The sequence below is a fragment of the Chrysemys picta genome, chromosome 20 (genome assembly GCF_011386835.1).
Source record: "Chrysemys picta bellii isolate R12L10 chromosome 20, ASM1138683v2, whole genome shotgun sequence".
Taxonomy (NCBI): domain Eukaryota; kingdom Metazoa; phylum Chordata; order Testudines; family Emydidae; genus Chrysemys; species Chrysemys picta.
In genome coordinates this window covers 10162606-10184530 of record NC_088810.1, presented here as the reverse complement: position 1 = coordinate 10184530, position 21925 = coordinate 10162606, and the positions used below count along the sequence as shown (strand labels likewise).

The following is a 21925-nucleotide window of genomic DNA, read 5'->3' as shown; positions in this document are numbered from 1 at the left end:
CATGCTCTCAGAGTACAAAGATGATGTGCTGGATACAAGCGTTGGGAGTGGGGCAGAGTCATCTTTGTGGTTGGAAAAAATATATCGTGTGTTTTTGTTTCGACCTTCACACAGCCTGATTCCATTTTAATTTCTTTTGCCCTCGTCCCTAAATGCCACAATGTGGAGCCCATCAAGCCTGGCATTTAATGGCAAGGGAAACATGAAAATCAAGTTTCAGAGTGGTAGCCGTGTTAGTCTGTATGAGCAAAAAGAACGAGGAGTACTTGTGGCACCTTTGAGACTAACAAATTTATTTGGGCATAAGGGTTCATGGGCTAAAACCCACTTCATTGGATGCATGCAGTAGAAAATACAGTAGGAAGATATATATACACAGAGAACATGAAAAAATGGGTTTTGCCATACCAACTGTAACAAGAGTAACCAATTAAGGTGGGCTATTATGAGCAGGAGAAAAAAAAAACTTTTGTAGTGATAATCAGGATGGCCCATTTCAAACAGTTAACAAGAAGGTGTGAGTAACAGTAGGGGGGAAAATAGCATGGGGAAATAGTTTTTAGTTTGTGTAATGACCCATCCACTCCCAGTCTTTATTCAAGCCTAATTTAAGGGTGTCCGGACTGAAAACTATTTCCTCGTGCTATTTTTAGCCACTACTGTTACTCACACCTTCTGATTATCACTACAAAAGTTTTTTTTTCTCCTGCTGATAATAGCCCACCTTAATTGATTACTCTTGTTAGAGTTGGTATGGCAACACTCACCTTTTCATGTTCTCTGTGTATATATCTATCTTCCTACTGTATTTTCCACTCCATGCATCTGATGAAGTGGGTTTTAGCCTATGAAAATCAAGGGAAGCAGCAAGCATCTATTGCTGTTGGTGCTGGAATCTAATAACAGGTTTCCTGCATTCAATCTGCTGCACTAGATACTTTCCACTAGTGAGAGAGAAATGGGAAAGTTTAACACTTCCTTAACTATCCTTGTACGGGGCTGAACATTGATTAGGGAACTTTCTCTCAATTTCAGGTGGCTTTATCACTTTACTAATATATCTTTGACCCCATGAAAAAAGAATTTCCAACCAAAACTCCAAGGAGTCTGGTCCGGCCTCTTTCTCTCTCCTCCTCTTGTTCACTCTTTGTTTTTAATTTTGTTTTATTTGGGCTGGTTTTGGTTGATCCACTTTGAGAGATTCTGGCACAACTGAAATGGGATTTAAGCCTTTTTTCTGGGTGGTAGCAGTGGATCTTTTGTTGCGGATATTTGTACTCTTTACCTTTTGCTTAAGACAGAGCTTTGGCCAGAACATTTTGGGCATCTTTGACAGCATCATTCAGAAAGCTGTTCAGCATGTAATAGGTGGTTCCAAAGGAAACTCCTCCAGATAACAAAGGACCAATGATTGGTATAAAATCTAAAACGTCTTCAGCTATCATCACTGCAGCACATGCAGATTTAGACAGAAAACTCACTACCCACTCTTTTGATATTGAGTTGGCCATAGGACCTGTTTTAATTACAGACTTCAGTTCTGCAACGGGCTTGCCAACCTGCTTAGCGAGTCTAGTAAGGGAATTATCATCCAAGCCAAAGGCAGTGAGGTAAAGTTTCATGTTTACCATCAAGATGGCTACATCACAAACAAATGAGAGACCTGGAAAAGGAATAACGGCAATAGCACATGACACAAGGGCCAGTTTCCAAATATGTTTCTTCAGTTCAGCCTTTTTCTTTTCCAGGATCTTTGTCGAGATGTTGGGCAGGCCCAGGATGAAAGCACGTCTCTTCTGAGCATCTAGCTCATTCTCCAGTGTCTCCTGCAAGAGCGGTAAATCATACTTGTCCCAGTTCCAGCTGCAGATCAGGAAAACCCGTGGGGAGACCTCACCTGCATCCCTCAGGTTCTTGACGCAGTTGTCCCGGATCTCCTGCAGGATCCGCACCTCATTGTAGGTGCTGGGCCGGCGGGTCTGAGCTGCGTACAAGTCGGCATCCATTTTGGAGCGCACGTAGTAAAACCTCTTTCCCATCTTGCGAATCTCCCGGGCGAGTGTGATGTGGTGGGAAGTGAAGCGCTCTGAGGCAATGATGATGAAGAAGTCATAGCGGCTGAAGTTTACCTGTTTGAGGTAACTGTCTGGCTGAAAACTCAGTGTCCCAAATCCCGGCAGATCCCATACTGTCACATTGGGGAGTACTGGGTGTGGATAAGCCTTTGGATTCTTTGTTGTTTCGACCACCCCAGTCTTCGCAGCACCTTCGTCTTCATCTCCCAGGCCCCGGATGGCGTTGACAAAGGATGATTTTCCAGAGCCCGTCTCTCCTGTGATGGCGATGTCCAGTGGGATTTTTTCTAATGATTCCAGCTCCTCCTTCAGTTTTGCTGCTGCGCCGTTGAGGTTTCCTGTTTCATAAGCAGCCTTCAGCTCTTCCAATTGCTCTCGGGAGAGTTTTCCATCCATGGCAGCTCCTGGCAATGGTACAGCTGGTCTTACCAGAAAGTCTTAGAAAAGGAATAGAAAGATTCTAACAATGTATTATTAACTGACCTGCTCACATGGGAAACTGTAGTTTGCTGGGGGTGAAAAAGATAATTTCACCAATCTCAGTTTAACGTGAATGAGTTTTCAACAAAGGCAGATCAAGTTTGCTATCTAGTCACTGCCTAAATAATGATGTTAAAGTAGAATTAAGGCTGCCCAATTCTGCCTTATGTTTGGGGAGTAGCCAAATGCAACCCTCTAAACACTGTGAAATGCAGAGTTAAGGTACCACCTCACACCCCGCACACCTCCAGCCAACCGTAGCTCTCTGCTAAGAAAGGTTTTTGGCCACTGTGATGGATCTCTAAGAAGGGACTACAACTGCAATTGTGCCCACAGAAATCAAGCCTGGATGTGCACAGGCAGAGGCAGGGCCACACAGAAGGCAGGGAAACCCTCTGAAGTGTCCCATATCTGGCCCGAAATTTAAAGTTGCCCCAAGCAGTCCTGCATTGCCATTGCAAAGTCCCCACACTGGCTGCTCTGTCTAGCAACAGGTTTCACTTGCCAATCAAAAATTCAGCAGGGCAGCCAATTGACATCAGCTCCAAGCTGAGTCACAGAGCCAGGAAAAGGGAGGTTTCTCTACTGGCAACACCGAATGTGGCCACTCCCAAATATGCACCAATGGAAAAATCCAGAGGCAGGCCCACTCCTATTACAATCCTGCCTGGCAAGATCTTACTAAGTGGCAAAGGCCCTGCAAACTCAAGACAGATTTAGCCAATCAGGAAGGTAAATAAGGTGATTGACAGACCAATATTAACTCCTTAGGCTGGCCTGTGCTGCTGCTGGATTGATGCCTCCTGGAGCAGAGACAGACCTACAGAGAGACGCAGTGAATGAGCCATGGGTTCCAGGCACAGGGTGGGGGATAGCCCACTTCTCCCCACCTGGTGCTTTGGTTTGAGGGATCTAAAGCCCCTGCCAAAAACCTGGTTCAAGAGGCAGTCCCCAGCTCCCTATGCATGGGAGGAATACCTGTGTGTGGGGCCAGAAGATCGTCTAGATCACATGTGTCAAACTCAAGGCCCGCGGGCCACATCCGGCCCGCCATACAATTATATCCGGCCCGCGAAATCGTTTTATATATCTGTTTTTAATGGCCCTGTGATATGACGCCCCAATAACACACACTACAAATCCCATGATGCAGTGCAATTGCCGCCAACGGCAAGCCGCGGTTCAAGTTCGCGGTCTGTTGATGTATACAACGCTAATATCAAATCAAAGCTAGACCCCAACAATGGCCAAGAGAAAAATTGATTCTGAAAACCGAGGCTTTCAAAGCCGGTGGGAGAATGAGTATATGTTTACTGAAATTGCAGGTAAACCAGTGTGTCTCCTTTGCGGGAGTAATATCGCTGTAATGAAGGAGTATAACCTAAGACGGCACTACGAGACGAAACATGAGAACAAATTCAAAAACCTGAGCGCAGGACAGAAGCTACAAAAGGTAGAGGAGTTGAAGAAGAATTTGACATCCCAGCAGACGTTTTTCACCAAAGCAAAATCACAAAGTGAAGCTGCTGTGAAAGCAAGTTTCATTGTGGCCGAAGAGATCGCCAAATCAGGACGGCCGTTTACCGAGGGGGAATTCGTAAAGAATTGTATGATGAAAGTGTGCGACGTCCTTTGTCCAGATAAAACGCGAGCGTTTGCAAATGTAAGCCTCAGCAGAAACACTGTTGCTAATCAGGTTTGTGAGATGGCGACTGATTTGAAAACACAGTTGATTGAAAGAGCAAAAGATTTTGTTGCATACTCCCTTGCCGTGGATGAAACTACTGACGCGACTGACACTGCACAGCTGGCGATATTTATCCGTGGTGTGGATTCCAATTTGTGCGTAACAGAGGAAATACTGGACATTAAATCGATGCACGGGACAACGAAAGGAGAAGACATCTTTGGAAATGTATTTCAAAGTGTAACCGACATGAAACTGCCGTGGGAAAAACTCGTTGGACTTACAACAGATGGCGCACCTGCTATGTGTGGTGAAAAAAATGGACTGGTGGGAAGGATGCGCTCAAAGATGCGGGAGGAGAACTGTGCCAGTGAGTTGACAGTGTATCACTGCATCATACACCAGGAATCGCTGAGTGCTAAAGTCCTAAAAATGGATCATGTGATGAACACTGTAACACAAACCGTCAACTTTATCAGAGCCCACGGTTTAAATCACCGCCAATTCCAGTCTTTTCTGCGGGAAATAGATAGCGAGTTTGGCGATATGCCATATCATACGGAGGTCCGGTGGCTAAGTCGGGGAAAAGTTCTCAAAAGACACTTTGAGCTGCAAGAGGAAATCTGCCAGTTCATGGACAGTAAGGGGAAAGACTGCACAGTTCTGCGGGATGAAAAGTGGAAATGTGAGTTGGCGTTCCTGGCTGACATAACGTCGCATCTTAGCGCTTTAAACCTTCAACTCCAGGGACGGGAGCACATAATAACCGATATGCATGATGCAGTGAAGGCATTTCAAGTGAAGCTGCGCTTATGGGAGACACAAATGCACCAATGCAACTTGTCTCACTTTCCCTGTTGCCAAGTAATACGGAACCAAGAAAGTGCCACAGTTTTCCCAAATGCCACCTTTGCTGAAAAACTCAGCGCGCTGCGCACTGAGTTCGCACGGCGCTTCAGTGACTTTGAGGCACAGAAAAGTAACTTCGAGCTGCTTCGCAACCCATTTGCAGTCGATGTGGAAACCGCACCTGTAGAAATGCAGATGGAGCTGATAGAACTGCAATGTAACGGGACACTGAAGGCAAAGTACGACACTGCGGGGCCAGCACAGTTCACTCGCTTCATTCCTGAAGCGATGCCGCAGCTCCGCCAACATGCGGCTCGAATCCTGTCCATGTTTGGCAGCACATATCTGTGCGAGCAGCTGTTCTCTGTGATGAAAATTAACAAAACGTCACACAGGAGTCGCCTCACTGATGAACACCTGCAATCGATCCTGAGAATCTTCACAACACAGAACCTAACCCCAAACATAAACGAACTTGTTGCAAAGAAAAGACTCCAAGTATCAGGCTCTGACTAAATAGGACAAGAAAATGGAATGTTATGATTTGTTATGATTATACTTTTGCTTTAAATTCAATTTTTTATTTATATTTTCAGATTTTTTAATATTCCAGCATGTACAGATTTTGAATGTATTGTATTGACAGGATATTTTTTTATGAAGAGCAAAATATTTTAAGTTGAAATGTATTTATTTTGGAATGATATCCTGTATTTTGGTTCATATTAATGGTTAAAAAACATAAATATTTAGTCTGTTAAATAAATGGTTATACTGTTCGGCCCGCGAGTTTTGAGTTTTGGCCCCCTGTGCAATTGAGTTTGACACCCCTGATCTAGGGGTTCTGTTTCAATAACACAAGGCAAAACCAGCTCGAGCCCCCACCCAGTGACCTGGGACAATGACATATCACCCCTCTGGGTGCCTCTAAGAGGCAATACTTTCCCTCTCGCAAGCACGGGGTCTGAGTGTAGCAAAATCCTTTTAATAAAGGAGGGAAACAACGCGGCATTATGTTGGGAAAACACCACAAACAGGGTTCATAGCAGAAACCATGAGCAAAAGACCGACCCCCAAGTAAGTTTGGCAGTATCCTTTTCCCCTCAGGGTCTTAAGTCCAGCAACCCAAGAAATCACCCAAAATCCCAATACCCCAAAAAGTCTCATGGGTCCAGCAACCCAAAAAGCACCCAAAACTCCAACAACCCAAAAGTCTCTGTCCCTGGTCAGTGCAGCCCCAGACTTCAAAATTTTATCTGCAGAGTTTTACCTCCCATCTGGGGGGGGGGGGGGCACCGCAGTGTTAAGGAGCACCTTACATGGTCCAAGGCCAACCACACACTCACCCCTCCATGGGGTTCTGCTGTGAGCACAATTCCACAAACTGCTCTACTCCACCAGCTGTCACACAAACTGCACCAGTCAGCAACATATCTTCAAGCCCCCCCCCATCACTCAATGATTTCACTTCTTAGCAATTTTAACTCTTTAGTGATTTCAGCTTACAGCAGGAGAGCCACAATGCAGATACACCATTGGCCCAAAGTGCATTTAATTCAGCAGCCTGTACTAGACTTCTCATAGAATTAAAATTAGATCTGATAGTCCACAATGGAGGAAGGACAGGAGTACAATCAATAACACAGAGAGACCTCCAACTCCCCCCTTCACTGGCTTTTGGAACCCATGTCCCTTGTCTAGTGAGTGCTACTTAGTTGATGGCGAGTCCCTCTGTCATAAACAGTTCCATTGTCCTTGATTCACATAGTCAGTGTAACAATACTTTATTCTTCCTGCCCCAATTAGAGAGAAACTGGGGATCCCACAGCAGTCAAAGTGACCATTTGGGGCTGCTGTGGGCTCATGGTAGGCGGGGTGGGTGTGCCTATGCAAACAAGATCAACCCCTGAAGTTCTTTTCCACAACTGCCACAATTCACCACCAGATGTCAGAGTACATCCCCCATAGTTAATAGCTGCACACTGCCTGTCGAGTTCTAGGAGTATACAGACATCAAATAAGACTACGTGTGAAAGCCTCTTGAACCACGAGCAGCCTGTCATAAAAATATAGATGTTCTTCTTAGGTGGTTAGGAGTGTTTATCAGTGTCACGGAGTATGGGGGACTCAGGGCCCTGCACCCCTGGCTTCCTGCAATTCACCATGACTCTCAGCCAGCCAGTAAAGCAGAAGGTTTATTTAGACGACAGGAATACAGTCCAAGACAGGTCTTGCAGGCACAGACAACAGGACCCCCCTCAGTTAGGTCCATCTTGGGGTCCCAGGGCACCACAACCCCCTTGGGAGGTCAGAGACCTGTCTCCCTACCAGCCACATCACCAGCCAGCTCCAGAGACTCTGCCTTCAGCGACCCCTCCCACAGCCTTTGTTCAGTTTCCCGGGCAAAGGTGTCACCTGGCCTCTAACTCCTTCCTGGGTTCTCATGTTACATGCTCAGGTATTCTCCGTCGGTCAGTCTCCCATCCCCCAATGCAGACTATCCTAGCCACACTCCCCTGTCAGCATTCAAAGCCCACAGTAAGAACAGTCCCAGTTCGTCACAATCAGATCCTGAATTAATATAACTGGTTTGAGTATTGGTTAAAAGGGATAACTACAACAGATCCATTGGGAAGGACACTATGATGGATTGGCATGTGAGGAATTGCTCAAGTTGTTTTATGCATTAACCTAGAATATCAGGGTTGGAAGGGACCTCAGGAGGTCATCTAGTCCAACCCCCTGCTCAAAGCAGGACCAATCCCCAACTAAATCATCCCAGCCAGGGCTTTGTCAAGCCTGACCTTAAAAACCTCTAAGGAAGGAGATTCCACCACCTCCCTAGGTAACCCATGTTATTCCACCACCTCCCTAGGTAACCCATGTTAACCTTGTTACACAGGAGGACCATATAAACCTAAGCACAACCTTGTGTGGGCCAAAGAGATTCTACATATTTTAATAAGATTTAAAGTCACCTGTATTGATTTATATTTTTAGGTCAGCTTGTTTTGTATGTATTTAGCTAGAAACAGCCTATATACAGCATTGTCTATTTACACACTTGTGTAAACTAAAATGATGTAAATATGATGCTAAAATGCTAATGAATTGGCCGTTAGTATATTGCATTGAAGCAGGCCCAGGACCTTATGAAATGCTGCACGAGCCATAGGTTGGGTACCCTTATGCATGAGCCTGGAATTGTTTTGCATTGTTGAGTCAAGTACCCCTGGACAGATTTACTAATGGGCTTGAGTGTTTTCCTTCTGCTTTAAGGACTTGGTCAAAATTCCAAACAAAGTCAAAGGATAATTGTTGAATAGGAATTTCGCTGCTTTCTGTTATGGATGTGTTATGTGATTCTTAAAACCTGGATGGTTCACGTGTCGACCAGTTTTTCCCGTTTCTCTCAGTCCAATCATAAACCAGTGCCACTTTGCGTTCTTTTATAATCTTTGCTGTTGATAAGGGTAGCCAATAAAAGTGTAAAATCAAATCAAAGAGTCCTTACCTTTCGTTAAGCAGTCAATATCCAAAGACCCCTAAGACAGACGAATTGGGTAATCAGCCGAGCAATTAACTTAACCAAGGTTTTATTTGATACCTTCCTTTCTTACATGTTCCAGGAGGGAAACATCCTCTGTGAATTACCCTGACTGGCCACCAGGTGCCAGCACAGGTGCTGATCCCAGCCCGGGGCCAGTGAATGTTATCTCACTAGTGATAAAGGGGCAAGGGGTGTATCCCACACCCTGAGGCTGAGAGGAGCAGAGTTTGATGGAAATCCCTGCACAGGGCTCCCCCCTACAGCCCAGCCCTAGGGACATGGTGTGTGGCTTTGCTGCCCTGTCTCCCTACACAGACTCCCTCCTTCAGACAGCCCATGCAGCCAGCCGCCAGCCTGGGCTGAGCTGGGGTTTCTGCAAAGCCACCCAGAGCTGACTGACCCCTGGCTGAGCAGACGTGGTGATTGGGCTGTGGAGACCCTCATGGGCTGCAGGGGCAGCCGAAAACAGAGCCAGCCCCTCTCCCTTCCTCGCCAGAGCCCACTGGGGTGACACATCAGGGGTTCCCAGACACTGGCCATGGCTGGGCATCCTCCCCTCCCTGTCTCTCCGGGGCCATCCATATCCACCCCGGAAAGGCCCAGCCACCCCCTCAGCCCCTGGCAAACAGCCAAGCTGCCCCCTCCTCCCTCCATCAGGTGAAATCTCCTGCCCCATTCCTCCCCTCCCCCTCCCTGCCTTATCCAGACATGTGCTAGCTCAGCGCCATGCCAAGGGGCTTTGTACCCTGTCCCCGCTGCTGAGCCAGGCGTGTTGGTGATGGGCACAGCCATGCTGTGAGCTACCTGTCCCCCTTCCTGGGTGAACGTCTCTCCCAGGGATGTTATTTCTGTCACACGGAATTTACATTGATTTGTTTAGCTCTAGCCCTGTGGCTTTGGCTGCTCAGAGCCTCTGGTCAGGCTCTTCTGCTGTTTTTCTTCACATCCAAGTGCCACCTTACAACCCACTATAACATCAGCAAAGTGCTGGGTGCTCCAGTGAAACACCTGCAGTGCTGAGCACCAGGCAAGCGGCAGGCTGTAGAAACAGGGTGTGTGGGACGTGCGCTCCGTTTTCCTGAAGGCACCTGCCAGACCCCTGCTGGCCCATCCAGCCTGGAATAATATCTGGTATGAGCCATGCTCCCCAGCATTCCTCCCCTTGGAGGGCGGGGGAAATGTTCCCCTATTACCTACTGAATTTTGGGGTCGGTACGAAGCGAAGGGTCCCATTTTCCTTTTCTACACTGCCCAACGGCGGTACCCACTCTGCTGGTTCTTCTGCCCACTCTGTGGTTCCCAGAGCACGAGGTCCATAAGCTCTTGTTTGTTAGGGGGAGGGGAACGTTCCTAGGGGCATGAATTGTGGGGTCATTGGGCTCTTTCAGCTCTATTCTGTGCTCTGCTGAGAGCATCCCAGACCTAAGAGATGTCCTCAGATTCCTCCTCAATTGTCGTAGCCTTCCAATGAGCGCACCCTCTTGTGGAGACCAAGGGCTTTGTCCTACACGCTCCTGTGCTCCTTTCCCAGGGTGATCTGAGGCATCTGTAAGGGCAAAGTGCTAGTCTGTGTGTCATTGGTGCGCTGGGGCATCATTCAAATAGGGCAGAGTAAAGGTTGTGTTGCACGGGTGGTGTGGATCTTAGCTCTTTACTTCCTGGATTTCAAAGGTCAAAATTTAGCCGCTCTCTGCATTCTGGAAGGGCAGAGGGTAGCTCTGGGGAACTTTAATGTGGTGCTAACAAAGATTTGGGGCTGTGGAATTGCCTTATTTTTTTTTTAAGTAATTTTTGAGCATCCCCATCTTTCACACCCTAGTTCTCCCCCTCCACTGTCTCTGGCCCCTTGGCAATGACGCCTGGCCACAGAACACACTGGCTTCACTACTCCTGACGTAAGGGTCTTATAATGTAGTTTTTGATTCTTTAATGATCTGTTGAGATTTACAATCCTACGCCACCTACAAACAAGCTTGAAATTTACACCCTGCTCATTCCTATGGAGAGTCGTTATCTTCATGCACAAAGAAGGCTCAGAGTTAAAGTAGATCCCCACATTGACTAGTGTGTCAAAGGGCAGGTTTAGATCAGAAGACGATTCAACCAGAAGCTCAGAAAAAAATATGAATAAGTCTCTACAACAATTACTGTCCTGTTGGTCACATATTTGGAAGCCACATTAAATATTATTTAACAAGATCTGTTACTAATGCTGTCTTGTCACACAGGGCTGGTCTACACTGGGTGGGGGGGAATCAATCCAAGATACACAACTTCAGCTATGCGAATAGCGTAGCTAAAGTCAAAGTATCTTGGATCGAATTACCTGGGGTCCAGATGGCGCGGAATCAACGGCCGCGGCTCCCCCGTCGACTGCGCTACCGCCGCTCGCTCTGGTGGAGTTCTGGAGTCGGGATCGATATATCGCGTCTTAACGAGATGCGATATATCGATCCCAGATAAATCGATTGCTACCCGCCGATATGGCGGGTAGTGAAGACGTACCCACAGTGTAACAGGGGTCACGACTGGTGGTTACCATGTTGTATGAAGCATCAGGACTCCTGGGTTCTATTTGTGACTCTGCCCTGACTTCCTGTGTGACCTGCACCTCAAAGGGCCTCTGCTCCTTTGCATACAAAACAAGGATGAACAGAAACAGATGAGTGTCCTGAGGCTTCCTCAGAAAGGAGGATTTCAAAGCACGTCACAAACACTCCTGGAAGTGCTGTACCTACGGAGTGCTGTCTTATTTCAATATCAATCGATTGTTACTGGAATTAGATGTCCCAGGGTTTTGTTAGTTTGTTTTTAATAATAGTTATTTTTCTCACAACATGTCAAAGTCTCTCATGTCCATCCCGATACCAATTCATAACGTTACCTCAGATTTTAGGGCTATTTGATTTACTTTCAAAAGTAGCTTTTAGTTTCCTATTTTTATTCATTGTTTTTATATATATGAGGGTTTGATCCTTAACTGGTGTAAGTGGGCCTGGCTCCATGGACTGCCCTGATGCGCTGGGCCTTACATTTTTCTCTGAAAAATGCTCTTCTCCCTTCCCTGGTGAGAGGAAGCCCTGTTTGGTGTGTGGGCTACACTTTAAAAATGATTCCAGTATGAGAGGAAACTTTTCTCCAAGGAAAAATTCTCTCAGCAGGACCTAAAATTGGTCAGTTACTGAACTAATCTAATCTCACCCCACAGCCGTCTCCACCTGGGCCAAAAACACCTGATCTCCATCTCTCAAGTACTTCTGCCCTTTGTCAGCTGCGTTTTCTCAACACACCATAGCTTATTTGGCTGCTTGTGGATGGCGATGAGGCAGAACAGAATCAAGGGATTAACTCAAACCCTTTATACAAACCTGCCCTGCTTCCGTCTACCCACTGCTGTCCTTTATCTCCATGTAGGAGAAACCCTGCAATGGGCAGCGATCTGAGCTTCTGCCCTGATGACTCCCTGATCCCCGGTCCCAGTGCATTTGAGACATAACTGGAGTCTGGATGCGGATGGAATTTCTAATCACCATAGGACGATATTTGTAACTGGACTGAGGGTCAGCACAAAGGCCGATGCTCCAGCTAAGTTGCACTTAAAGCCTACTTTGAAGGCTTAAATGGTGCACAGACCTTGCAATGTCCCCTCTCTCTGGGGTGAATTTGAAGCTGTAGGTCCTGATAGAAAGTCCAGCCAATTCAATGGGATGACTCCCTTTGATTTCAATGGGAGGTGGCTCAGACCCATTGGGGTGGAGGTGCTGAGCTCAGAGAATCAAGGCTGTCTCCTTCCTGGGAGTCACAAGGGAGAATTCCACCATTACAGCGCACTGAGGATATTGCAGCAGCAGTAGGTTTTTTGATGAAAAATAATAATTCATCAAAACCAAAACTTTTTAGGGAACTGTTTAGCGGTTTCAACATGGTCAGCCAGGGGTCTCAGCTACATGATGGGGTTTCTGGTCACAGGGAAAGAGAAGGACAGAGAGAGACACCCCCTCCCCGCACAGTAGCCCAGTGCTTAGGGAACCCACTTGACACGTGGGAGTCACAGGTCCAAGGTCCTGTTCTGCCTGACTCATGGACCTCCAAGATCCCAGAGGAGCGGTGTAGTGATCTGTCTGTTGGCTGCTATGGGGACTCGGTGTGTCGCTCTCTGGTTTGTTTTTGTGTGTGAAAAAGATGACGTCTCAGTTTTGTCCTGATAAGAAATGAAACAAAATGCTGAACTCTTGAATTTTTTTTGAAAATGAATTCTTGCATTCCGGCCAGCCCCACTCATCTCCACTGAGGTCTGTGGAATGACACCAGGCCTGAATTTGGCCCGTAATGTTTTTAAATGAAAGGACCCTGCAGGGTGTAACTTACCTGTCATGTTAGGAGAGGCTGAGAAAAGACCCATATAAACAGTGAGTAAAACAAGGACATCAGCTGGAGGAGTTACCCGTTAATGAACTGTGGTTGGTAACTAGTGTGGACATCATACACAAAGGTGCTTCAGACCCTCCACGTGCTGTAAGACACCATATAAAAGCACAAGCAGCTCAGGGCTTTTCTAACCACTTCCCTTCGTGTCTTCTCCTGAGTGAACTGGGTAAGTCTGATTCAACTCCTTCACGTTACAACTATCAAAATGTGCTGTTTCGTAGTTGAAATTTAGGGCTGAATCCCACAGAGATCTTTTCCAGTTCTTAGCAAACTCCGGGGGTTCTTTTCCTAAAAGAATTATTTTGGGGTTACCCAGAAGCAGGCATTGGTGAACACAGGCTCTGTAAGTGAAGAGTTTAATTTCAAAGGGATTTGGATGCCGTATGTACATTAATTTTGAGGGCACTGGGATATTCACATCTCTGCAATGGCTTTGAAAATCTCAGGCCCAAAGTATCGTGATTCTAGCCAAGACTGAACTGGGTATTTTAAAAAACTCAACAGCTGTTCATTTGGCTTCAGTGGACACAGACGTATTTCCAGCGACTGAGGATTTAACGTCAACCGTTTCATAAAACTAAAGAGCTCAGCTTTCATCTTCTCCGCCGGAGTGTAACAGTGTTCATAGAATCATAGAATCATAGAATATCAGAGTTGGAAGGGACCTCAAGAGGTCATCTAGTCCAACCCCCTGCTCAAAGCAGGACCAATTCCCAGCTAAATCATCCCAGCCAGGGCTTTGTCAAGCCGGGCCTTAAAAACCTCCAAGGAAGGAGACTCCACCACCTCCCTAGGTAACGCATTCCAGTGTTTCACCACCCTCCTAGTGAAATAGTTTTTCCTGATATCCAACCTGGACTTCCCCCACCGCAACTTGAGACCATTGCTCCTTGTTCTGTCATCTGCCACCACTGAGAACAGCCGAGCTCCATCCTCTTTGGAACCCCCCTTCAGGTAGTTGAAGGCTGCTATCAAATCCCCCCTCATTCTTCTCTTCTGGAGACTAAACAATCCCAGTTCTCTCAGCCTCTCCTCATAAGTCATATGCTCCAGACCCCTAATCATTTTTGTTGCCCTCCGCTGGACTCTTTCCAAGTTTTCCACATCCTTCTTGTAGTGTGGGGCCCAAAACTGGACACAGTATTCCAGATGAGGCCTCACCAATGTCGAATAAAGGGGAACGATCACGTTCCTCGATCTGCTGGCAATGCCCCTACTTATACAGCCCAAAATGCCGTTAGCCTTCTTGGCAACAAGAGCACACTGTTGACTCATATCCAGCTTCTCGTCCACTGTGACCCCTAGGTCCTTTTCAGCAGAACTGCTACCTAGCCATTCGGTCCCTAGTCTGTAGCAGTGCATGGGATTCTTCCGTCCTAAGTGCAGGACTCTGCACTTGTCCTTGTTGAACCTCATCAGGTTTTTTTCTGCCCAATCCTCTAATTTGTCTAGGTCCCTCTGTATCCGATCCCTACCCTCTAGTGTATCTACCACGCCTCCTAGTTTAGTGTCATCTGCAAACTTGCTGAGAGTGCAGTCCACACCATCCTCCAGATCATTAATAAAGATATTAAACAAAACCGGCCCCAGGACCGACCCTTGGGGCACTCCACTTGAAACCGGCTGCCAACTAGACATGGAGCCATTGATCACTACCCGTTGAGCCCGACGATCTAGCCAGCTTTCTATCCACCTTACAGTCCATTCATCCAGCCCATACTTCTTTAACTTGGTGGCAAGAATACTGTGGGAGACAGTATCAAAAGCTTTGCTAAAGTCAAGAAATAACACATCCACTGCTTTCCCCTCATCCACAGAGCCAGTTATCTCATCATAGAAGGCAATTAGGTTAGTCAGGCACGACTTCCCCTTCGTGAATCCATGCTGACTGTTCCTGATCACTTTCCTTACCTCTAAATGTTTCATAATTGATTCCTTGAGGACCTGCTCCATAATTTTTCCAGGGACTGAGGTGAGGCTGACTGGCCTGTAGTTCCCCGGATCCTCCTTCTTCCCTTTTTTAAAGATGGGCACTACATTAGCCTTTTTCCAGTCATCTGGGACCTCCCCCGATCGCCATGAGTTTTCAAAAATGGCTAATGGCTCTGCAATCTCACCCGCCAACTCCTTTAGCACCCTCGGATGCAGCGCATCCGGCCCCATGGACTTGTGCACGTCCAGTTTTTCTAAATAGTCCCGAACCACTTCTTTCTCCACAGAGGGCTGGTCACCTTCTCCCCATGCTGTACTGCCCAGTGCAGCAATCTGGGAGCTGACCTTGTGCGTGAAGACAGAGGCAAAAAAATCATTGAGTACATTAGCTTTTTCCACATCCTCGGTCACTAGGTTGCCTCCCTCATTCAGTAAGGGGCCCACACTTTCCTTGATTTTCTTCTTGTTGCTAACATACCTGAAGAAACCCTTCTTGTTACTCTTAACATCTCTTGCTAACTGCAACTCCAAGTGTGATTTGGCCTTCCTGATTTCACTCCTGCACGCCTGAGCAATATTTTTATACTCCTCCCTGGTCATTTGTCCAATCTTCCACTTCTTATAAGCCTCTTTTTTGCGTTTAAGATCAGCAAGGATTTCACTGTTTAGCCAAGCTGGTCGCCTGCCATATTTACTATTCTTTCTACACATCGGGATGGTTTGTTCCTGCAACCTCAATAAGGATTCTTTAAAATACAGCCAGCTCTCCTGGACCCCTTTGCCCTTCATGTTATTCTCCCAGGGGATCCTGCCCATCTGTTCCCTGAGGGAGTCAAAGTCTGCTTTTCTGAAGTCCAGGGTCCATATTCTGCTGCTCTCCTTTCTTCCTTGTGTCAGGATCCTGAACTCGACCATCTCATGGTCACTGCCTCCCAGGTTCCCATCCACTTTTGCTTCCCCTACTAGTTCTTCCCTGTTTGTGAGCAGCAGGTCAAGAAAAGCTTTGCCCCTAGTTGGTTCCTCCAGCACTTGCACCAGGAAATTGTCCCCTACGCTTTCCAAAAATTTCCTGGATTGCCTGTGCACCGCTGTATTGCTCTCCCAGCAGATATCAGGGTGATTAAAGTCTCCCATGAGAACCAGGGCCTGCGATCTAGCAACTTCTGCTAGTTGCCAGAAGAAAGCCTCGTCCACCTCATCCCCCTGGTCTGGTGGTCTATAGCAGCCTCCAACCACGACATCACCCTTGTTGCTCCCACTTCTCAACTTTATCCAGAGACACTCAGGTTTTTCTGCAGTATCATACCGGAGCTCTGAGCAGTCATACTCCTCTCTTACATACAATGCAACTCCCCCACCTTTTCTGCCCTGCCTGTCCTTCCTGAACAGTTTATATCCATCCATGACAGTACTCCAGTCATGTGAGTTATCCCACCAAGTCTCTGTTATTCCAATCACATCATAGTTCCCTGACTGTGCCAGGACTTCCAGTTCTCCCTGCTTGTTTCCCAGGCTTCTTGCATTTGTGTATAGGCACTTAAGATAACTCAATGATCGTCCCTCTTTCTCAGCATGAGACAGGAGTCCTCCCCTCTTGCGCTCTCCTGCTTGTGCTTCCTCCCAGGATCCCATTTCCCCACTTACCTCAGGGCTTTGGTCTCCTTCCCCCGGTGAACCTAGTTTAAAGCCCTCCTCACTAGGTTAGCCAGCCTGCTGGCGAAGATGCTCTTCCCTCTCTTCGTTAGGTGGAGCCCGTCTCTGCCTAGCACTCCTTCTTCTTGGAACACCATCCCATGGTCGAAGAATCCAAAGCCTTCTCTCCGACACCACCTGCGTAGCCATTCGTTGACTTCCACGATTCGACGGTCTCTACCCCGGCCTTTTCCTTGCACAGGGAGGATGGACGAGAACACCACTTGCGCCTCAAACTCCTTTATCCTTCTTCCCAGAGCCACGTAGTCTGCAGTGATCCGCTCAAGGTCATTCTTGGCAGTATCATTGGTGCCCACGTGGAGAAGCAGGAAGGGGTAGCGATCCGAGGGCTTGATGAGTCTCGGCAGTCTCTCCGTCACATCGTGTATCCTAGCTCCTGGCAAGCAGCAGACCTCTCGGTTTTCCCGGTCAGGGCGGCAGATAGATGACTCAGTCCCCCTGAGGAGGAAGTCCCCGACCACCACCACCCTCCTCCTCCTCTTGGGAGTGGTGGTCGTGGAACCCGCATCCCTAGGACAGTGCATCTTTTGCCTTCCAATCGGTGGAGTCTCCTTCTGCTCCCTTCCCTCAGATGGGCCATCTAGTCCACTCTCCGCATTAGCACCTGTAGAGAGAACATGGAAACGATTGCTCACCTGTATCTCCATTGCTGGTGCATGGACGCTCCTCTTTCTTCTTCTGGAGGTCACATGCTGCCAAACCTCCTCACAATCCTTCTGTCCCTGCTGCGCCTGCTCTGAATCTTCAGAACATTGTGGCCGTAGAAGCATCTCCTGACGTCTGTCCAGGAAATCTTCATTTTCCCTTATGCAACGCAGAGTCGATACTTGTTTCTCCAGCCCTCGAACCTTCTCCTCCAATATGGAGACCAGCTTGCACTTTGTACAGACAAAGTCACTTCTGTCCTGTGGAAGAAAGACAAACATGGCACAACCTGTGCAGGTTACAACAGCTGATCGCTCACCTTCCATATCACCGTCCTCTTAGGAGCTTCCTCAACTGTTGCAGGAACTACTCGGACAAACCTGCAGATGAAAGCCTCAGTGTTGCGGTGTTCAGCGGAGGATGTCTGGCTATGATTTGCTAAGGAGGCTAAAGATTTAGGCATTTCTCCATCTGAAAGGGGACCACACACACACACACACACACAGAGTCTATCAGTGTTATTGAGTCTGAAGCTGGATGGGGAGTTGGGAGTTGCTGGTTGCAGGCTCAGAAAGCAGCGTGCATGGAGACGAGAGGTGATGGGATGTGGATGATGCACAAGCTCCAAGCAGTGGGGATCCCTAGGAAAGGTCACCAAGGCAGACTTTGCAGGTGAAATGCACTTCATGGGCACAGCCCAGCAGAACAGGGAGGTTGCTTGGTGGCTTCACGGAGGAAGACAAGAAGAGTTCCCAGGGCTGGTTCGGAGGCAGGCAAAGGGTGAATGGAGCAAGAGGATTCAGAAGAGGAAATGTGAGCAGAGAAGAAGCCAGGAACTAGCTGACCAGGTCATCATCACTCTGCTCCCTCTGTCTCTCTGTCTTGGTGCCTACATGGTCACATCACAATAATATTCCAGCTTAGAATCTCTTAATCCACTTTCCCTTGTGCCTACCGGGTACTCGACTCCCTAGCACGTGTTTCAGGTGTACCTCCATCGCAGAGAGCTGTCCTGCTGCCCACCCTGTGGGGCGGGACGTACCCACAGCCATGAGTTAGCTGCATCAACACCTATTCTACAGGCTTTGGTGGCTCTAGAGCAGTGATCTATCCGGCTCCAGCGGTGGTGACATTTGGGGGGCGACTCTCACCTCTCACTCTGAGCACACCGTCGTGGGATCCTCAGGAGGACCTGGGATCGGGAGCTTGTCTGGTTATGGGGGTTACGGGTGGAGCCATGAGTAAAGCTGATGGAGCTGGGGGCCGTGTTAAACCCAGCAGGGTTTTGTGTGTGTGTTTTTTGTTTTTTCCTTGTTCAGTTTGTAGAGGCTGGTAGAGGGCAGTGTGCTGTGAGAGAAGCAGAGCCCTGATTAGGGGGCGGGCTTCCCTGATTAGGGGAATTATAAAGGCAGCCAAACCGTCAGCCAGCAGCACAGGTGCGGCAAAGAGAACTGTAAACAGGGGAGTTTGAGTGGCAGTTCTGTCGGCGGAGAAGGGAGGAACAAGCCCCTGGTCTTTAGGGGCAGTGAGAATTTAGATGGGAGGCTATGACAGGTACAGAGGCAGCAGCGGCAGTGACTGAAGCCATGGAAGAGACAGTGAAGATGACCGGATATGGGAGCTGTGGGATGTTTATGATGCTAGAGCGAGTAGCTGAAAAGAGCTTGTCTGTACTAAGTGCTGCTTGACAGATCTGATGGAAGAGAAGGTCCGAGGCTTGGAGATGCAGGTGGAAACTGTAACGGAGAGCACAGGCTGGGTGCTCTGGAACCACTTCGAATGAAGTTCAGACAGGCCCCTCTTGCCGTGCGACACCCTGCAGGGCACACTCTCGCTAGGACAAGCCTCCTTGGCTTCAGCATCTCCTGGGTCTGACTCGGAGCATTCAGCCCCTGTTCTCACTGTGAGCTCCCTGCAGTGGATCTGCCTGAATGGGACACCTGGGGAAGCCTCCCATGCCCCAAAGGGGCCGTGCACCCCAAACTCGCAGTCAGCAGTGACTCAGCCAGATGGTAAAACAGGAGGTTTATTAGTCCTCGGGAACACAGCATAGAACAGATCTTCTTAGCACAGAAATTAGGAACATTCAGCAAAGTCCATCTTGGGGGAGTCCAGAGCCCAGAGCCCTGGGCTCTTCCCCCGAGTCCCAAAACAGGAAACTGACTTGCTTCCTGCAGCCCAACCTTAGATACCTCTCTCTTTGTTCTCCAACCTGGCCATCAGTTCCTAGGACACAGAGTGACGGCCACTGTCTGTGCCCAGGCAGCCAGACGGCAGTCACACCTGCCCTCTAGGGTCTTTGCAACAATCACACACCCTTGTCTCACTGTTACCCGGGGTTTCCCAGAACCCAAAGCAGTGGTAACTTAACTGTTTCTCTCCAGGAATAAATCAATGGGAACACAGCACTTCCATCTGATGAATGATTGATACAAATGCAGGCTTTCATCTAAAGCTACTATTTATCAGATTTTAAGCGTACACACACACACACATATCCAATGGGTTTAGGACATTTCAGACATACTTACCCACAGTCTGACCTGGTTTCTAGTGGTCACCACCCTGGCTTCCAGGGGCCCCCTTTCCACCCAGCTCAAGGGGAGTTTAGATGTCAGCTCCTTGCCTGAAGGAAAGATCCCTCGGACTACTCTGAGGTGTTTACTTTTACCTAATCTTTTAGAGCTAATTGTAACACAACACAACCTATAGTGACACCTAGTATTTTTAGCCATAAGAACATGTCAAGGGCACCTAAAACCAAGGTCATTATCCACTCACTCTCTTCCAGAACTTGCTGTCCCATCCTGTTCTGAATAATAAACTGCAAGTACGCAGCTGTCTGACTTGGCTTCACAAAGGCCTAAGATTTTCCTAGCTATGTGATGTTTGGTTTTCAGCTGGCAGTGGCTGAACATACAAAATTGATTACTGCAGTACTGTCAAGTTCTGGGGTACATGCAGGAATGTCAGATACTGAGGTAACACAACCACCTAGATACTTGAGTAACACATGGGGAGATTGAGGCTGTCATGGAGTCCCCAGGCAATGCTCTGGAAATGCTCCATACGAAGCCAGTCAGGACTCTGGGGGAGCCTCCTCTCTCGGAGCAGACTGTCTCCAGGGCAAGAACTTCCACAGCTTCGACCTTCCTGGGTCTGACCTCGGAGCATTCAACATCCCCTGCCTCCCTAGGAACCCACTCCCTACCTGTCCCCTGACTGTTCTGACTCTTCTCCACACCCCTGCCCCCGCCAGACCCCCGGGACTCCCACGCCCCATCCAACCACTCCCCACCCCCTAACAGCCCCCCCCCCAGAACTCCCGGCCCATCTAAACCCCTCTGCTCCCTGTCCCCTGACTGCTCTGATCCCTCTTCCCATCTCTGCCAGCCCCGCCCCCAGAACTCCCAACCCCCCCTCCTTGTCCCCTGACTGCCCCATCCTGGGACCCCTGCTCCTAACTGCCCTCCAGAACCCTACCCCCTACCTAAGCCTCCCTGTTCCTTTTCCCCTGACTGCCCCCTCTTGAGACCGCCCCCACCCTAACTGCCCCCCTAGGACCTTACCCCATACCTGTACCCTGACTGCCCAAAACCTTATCCACACCTCCATCCCCCCCGAACTCCCAACCCATCCAACCCTGCTCCCTGTCTCTTGACTGCTCCCTCCAGAACCTCCCTGCCCCTTCTCTGACCCCCTGACCCCCTTACCGTGTGGCACGCTGGGCAGCAGGGGAGGGGGAGCAGGGGGAGGAGCTCCAGACCGCCGGAGGCCCGATGCGAACGGCCGGCAATCTGCGAATGTGGGGGGGGAGGGGGAGGGAGAGAGAGGAGGGGAGTGATTTTAAGCTGCAGGGGAGAGGAGGGGGAAGCGGAGGAGGGGCTCTGGCTGAGGCCCGTGCGAGTGGCACGATCCGGCCGGCTGCCCTGTCAGCCGCGTGCGCTCTGCATGGGGGTGATATAGAATTATTCTACTTAACGGCCAGGAGGCAAATTTGTCACGTACACATGGGAAACATGTAGTGTCAGCTATAGGTTGTCTTAACTCAGGAAGTTCCTTCGAGAGGAAATGTAGCCAAACTCCAAACCTATAGACAATGGAACTCCCTGTGCCTGTATCCTATAGATAACTAACCACTTAGTTTGCAAAATAAGCAAGGAGGGGGCAAGTAAATGAACAATAAGGGGTCACCAGAGGGGCAGATATATGTAACTTGCTAATTATGTATGGTAATGATAGCAAATTTTGACCAATCATAGAGCGATAGATTATCATAAGCAACTGCATATAATGCTTTGGTGTAAGTGTTTTCTTTGTTCTTTCTGACTTCTGAGCTCGAACCCAATTGCAATTGAAATAAACGGATCGCCCCTCCCGGGGCTCCTTGCTTGATTAGCTGTGTCCGTCTCTCCTTATTCCTCAGCTGTAACGGACAGAAATTTCTATGACAGGGGGAAATCCGGACATTTACAAATTCCCCCCGGACGCTATTTTTAACTCAAAAAATCCGGACATGTCCAGGAGAATCCGGACGAATGGTAACCCTACCCCAGGCACTGAGCC

General features: G+C 48.4%; 1 protein-coding gene across 1 annotated transcript; it reads right to left on the bottom strand.

Moving 5' to 3' along the window:
• Nucleotides 1-786: 786 nt before the first annotated feature.
• Nucleotides 787-3481, bottom strand: LOC101940903 (interferon-inducible GTPase 5-like). Its single transcript, XM_008177349.4, has one exon. It carries the CDS (start codon nucleotides 2469-2471, stop codon nucleotides 1293-1295), a length of 1179 nt encoding a protein of 392 aa, XP_008175571.2. The 5' UTR covers nucleotides 2472-3481; the 3' UTR covers nucleotides 787-1292.
• Nucleotides 3482-21925: the final 18444 nt, after the last annotated feature.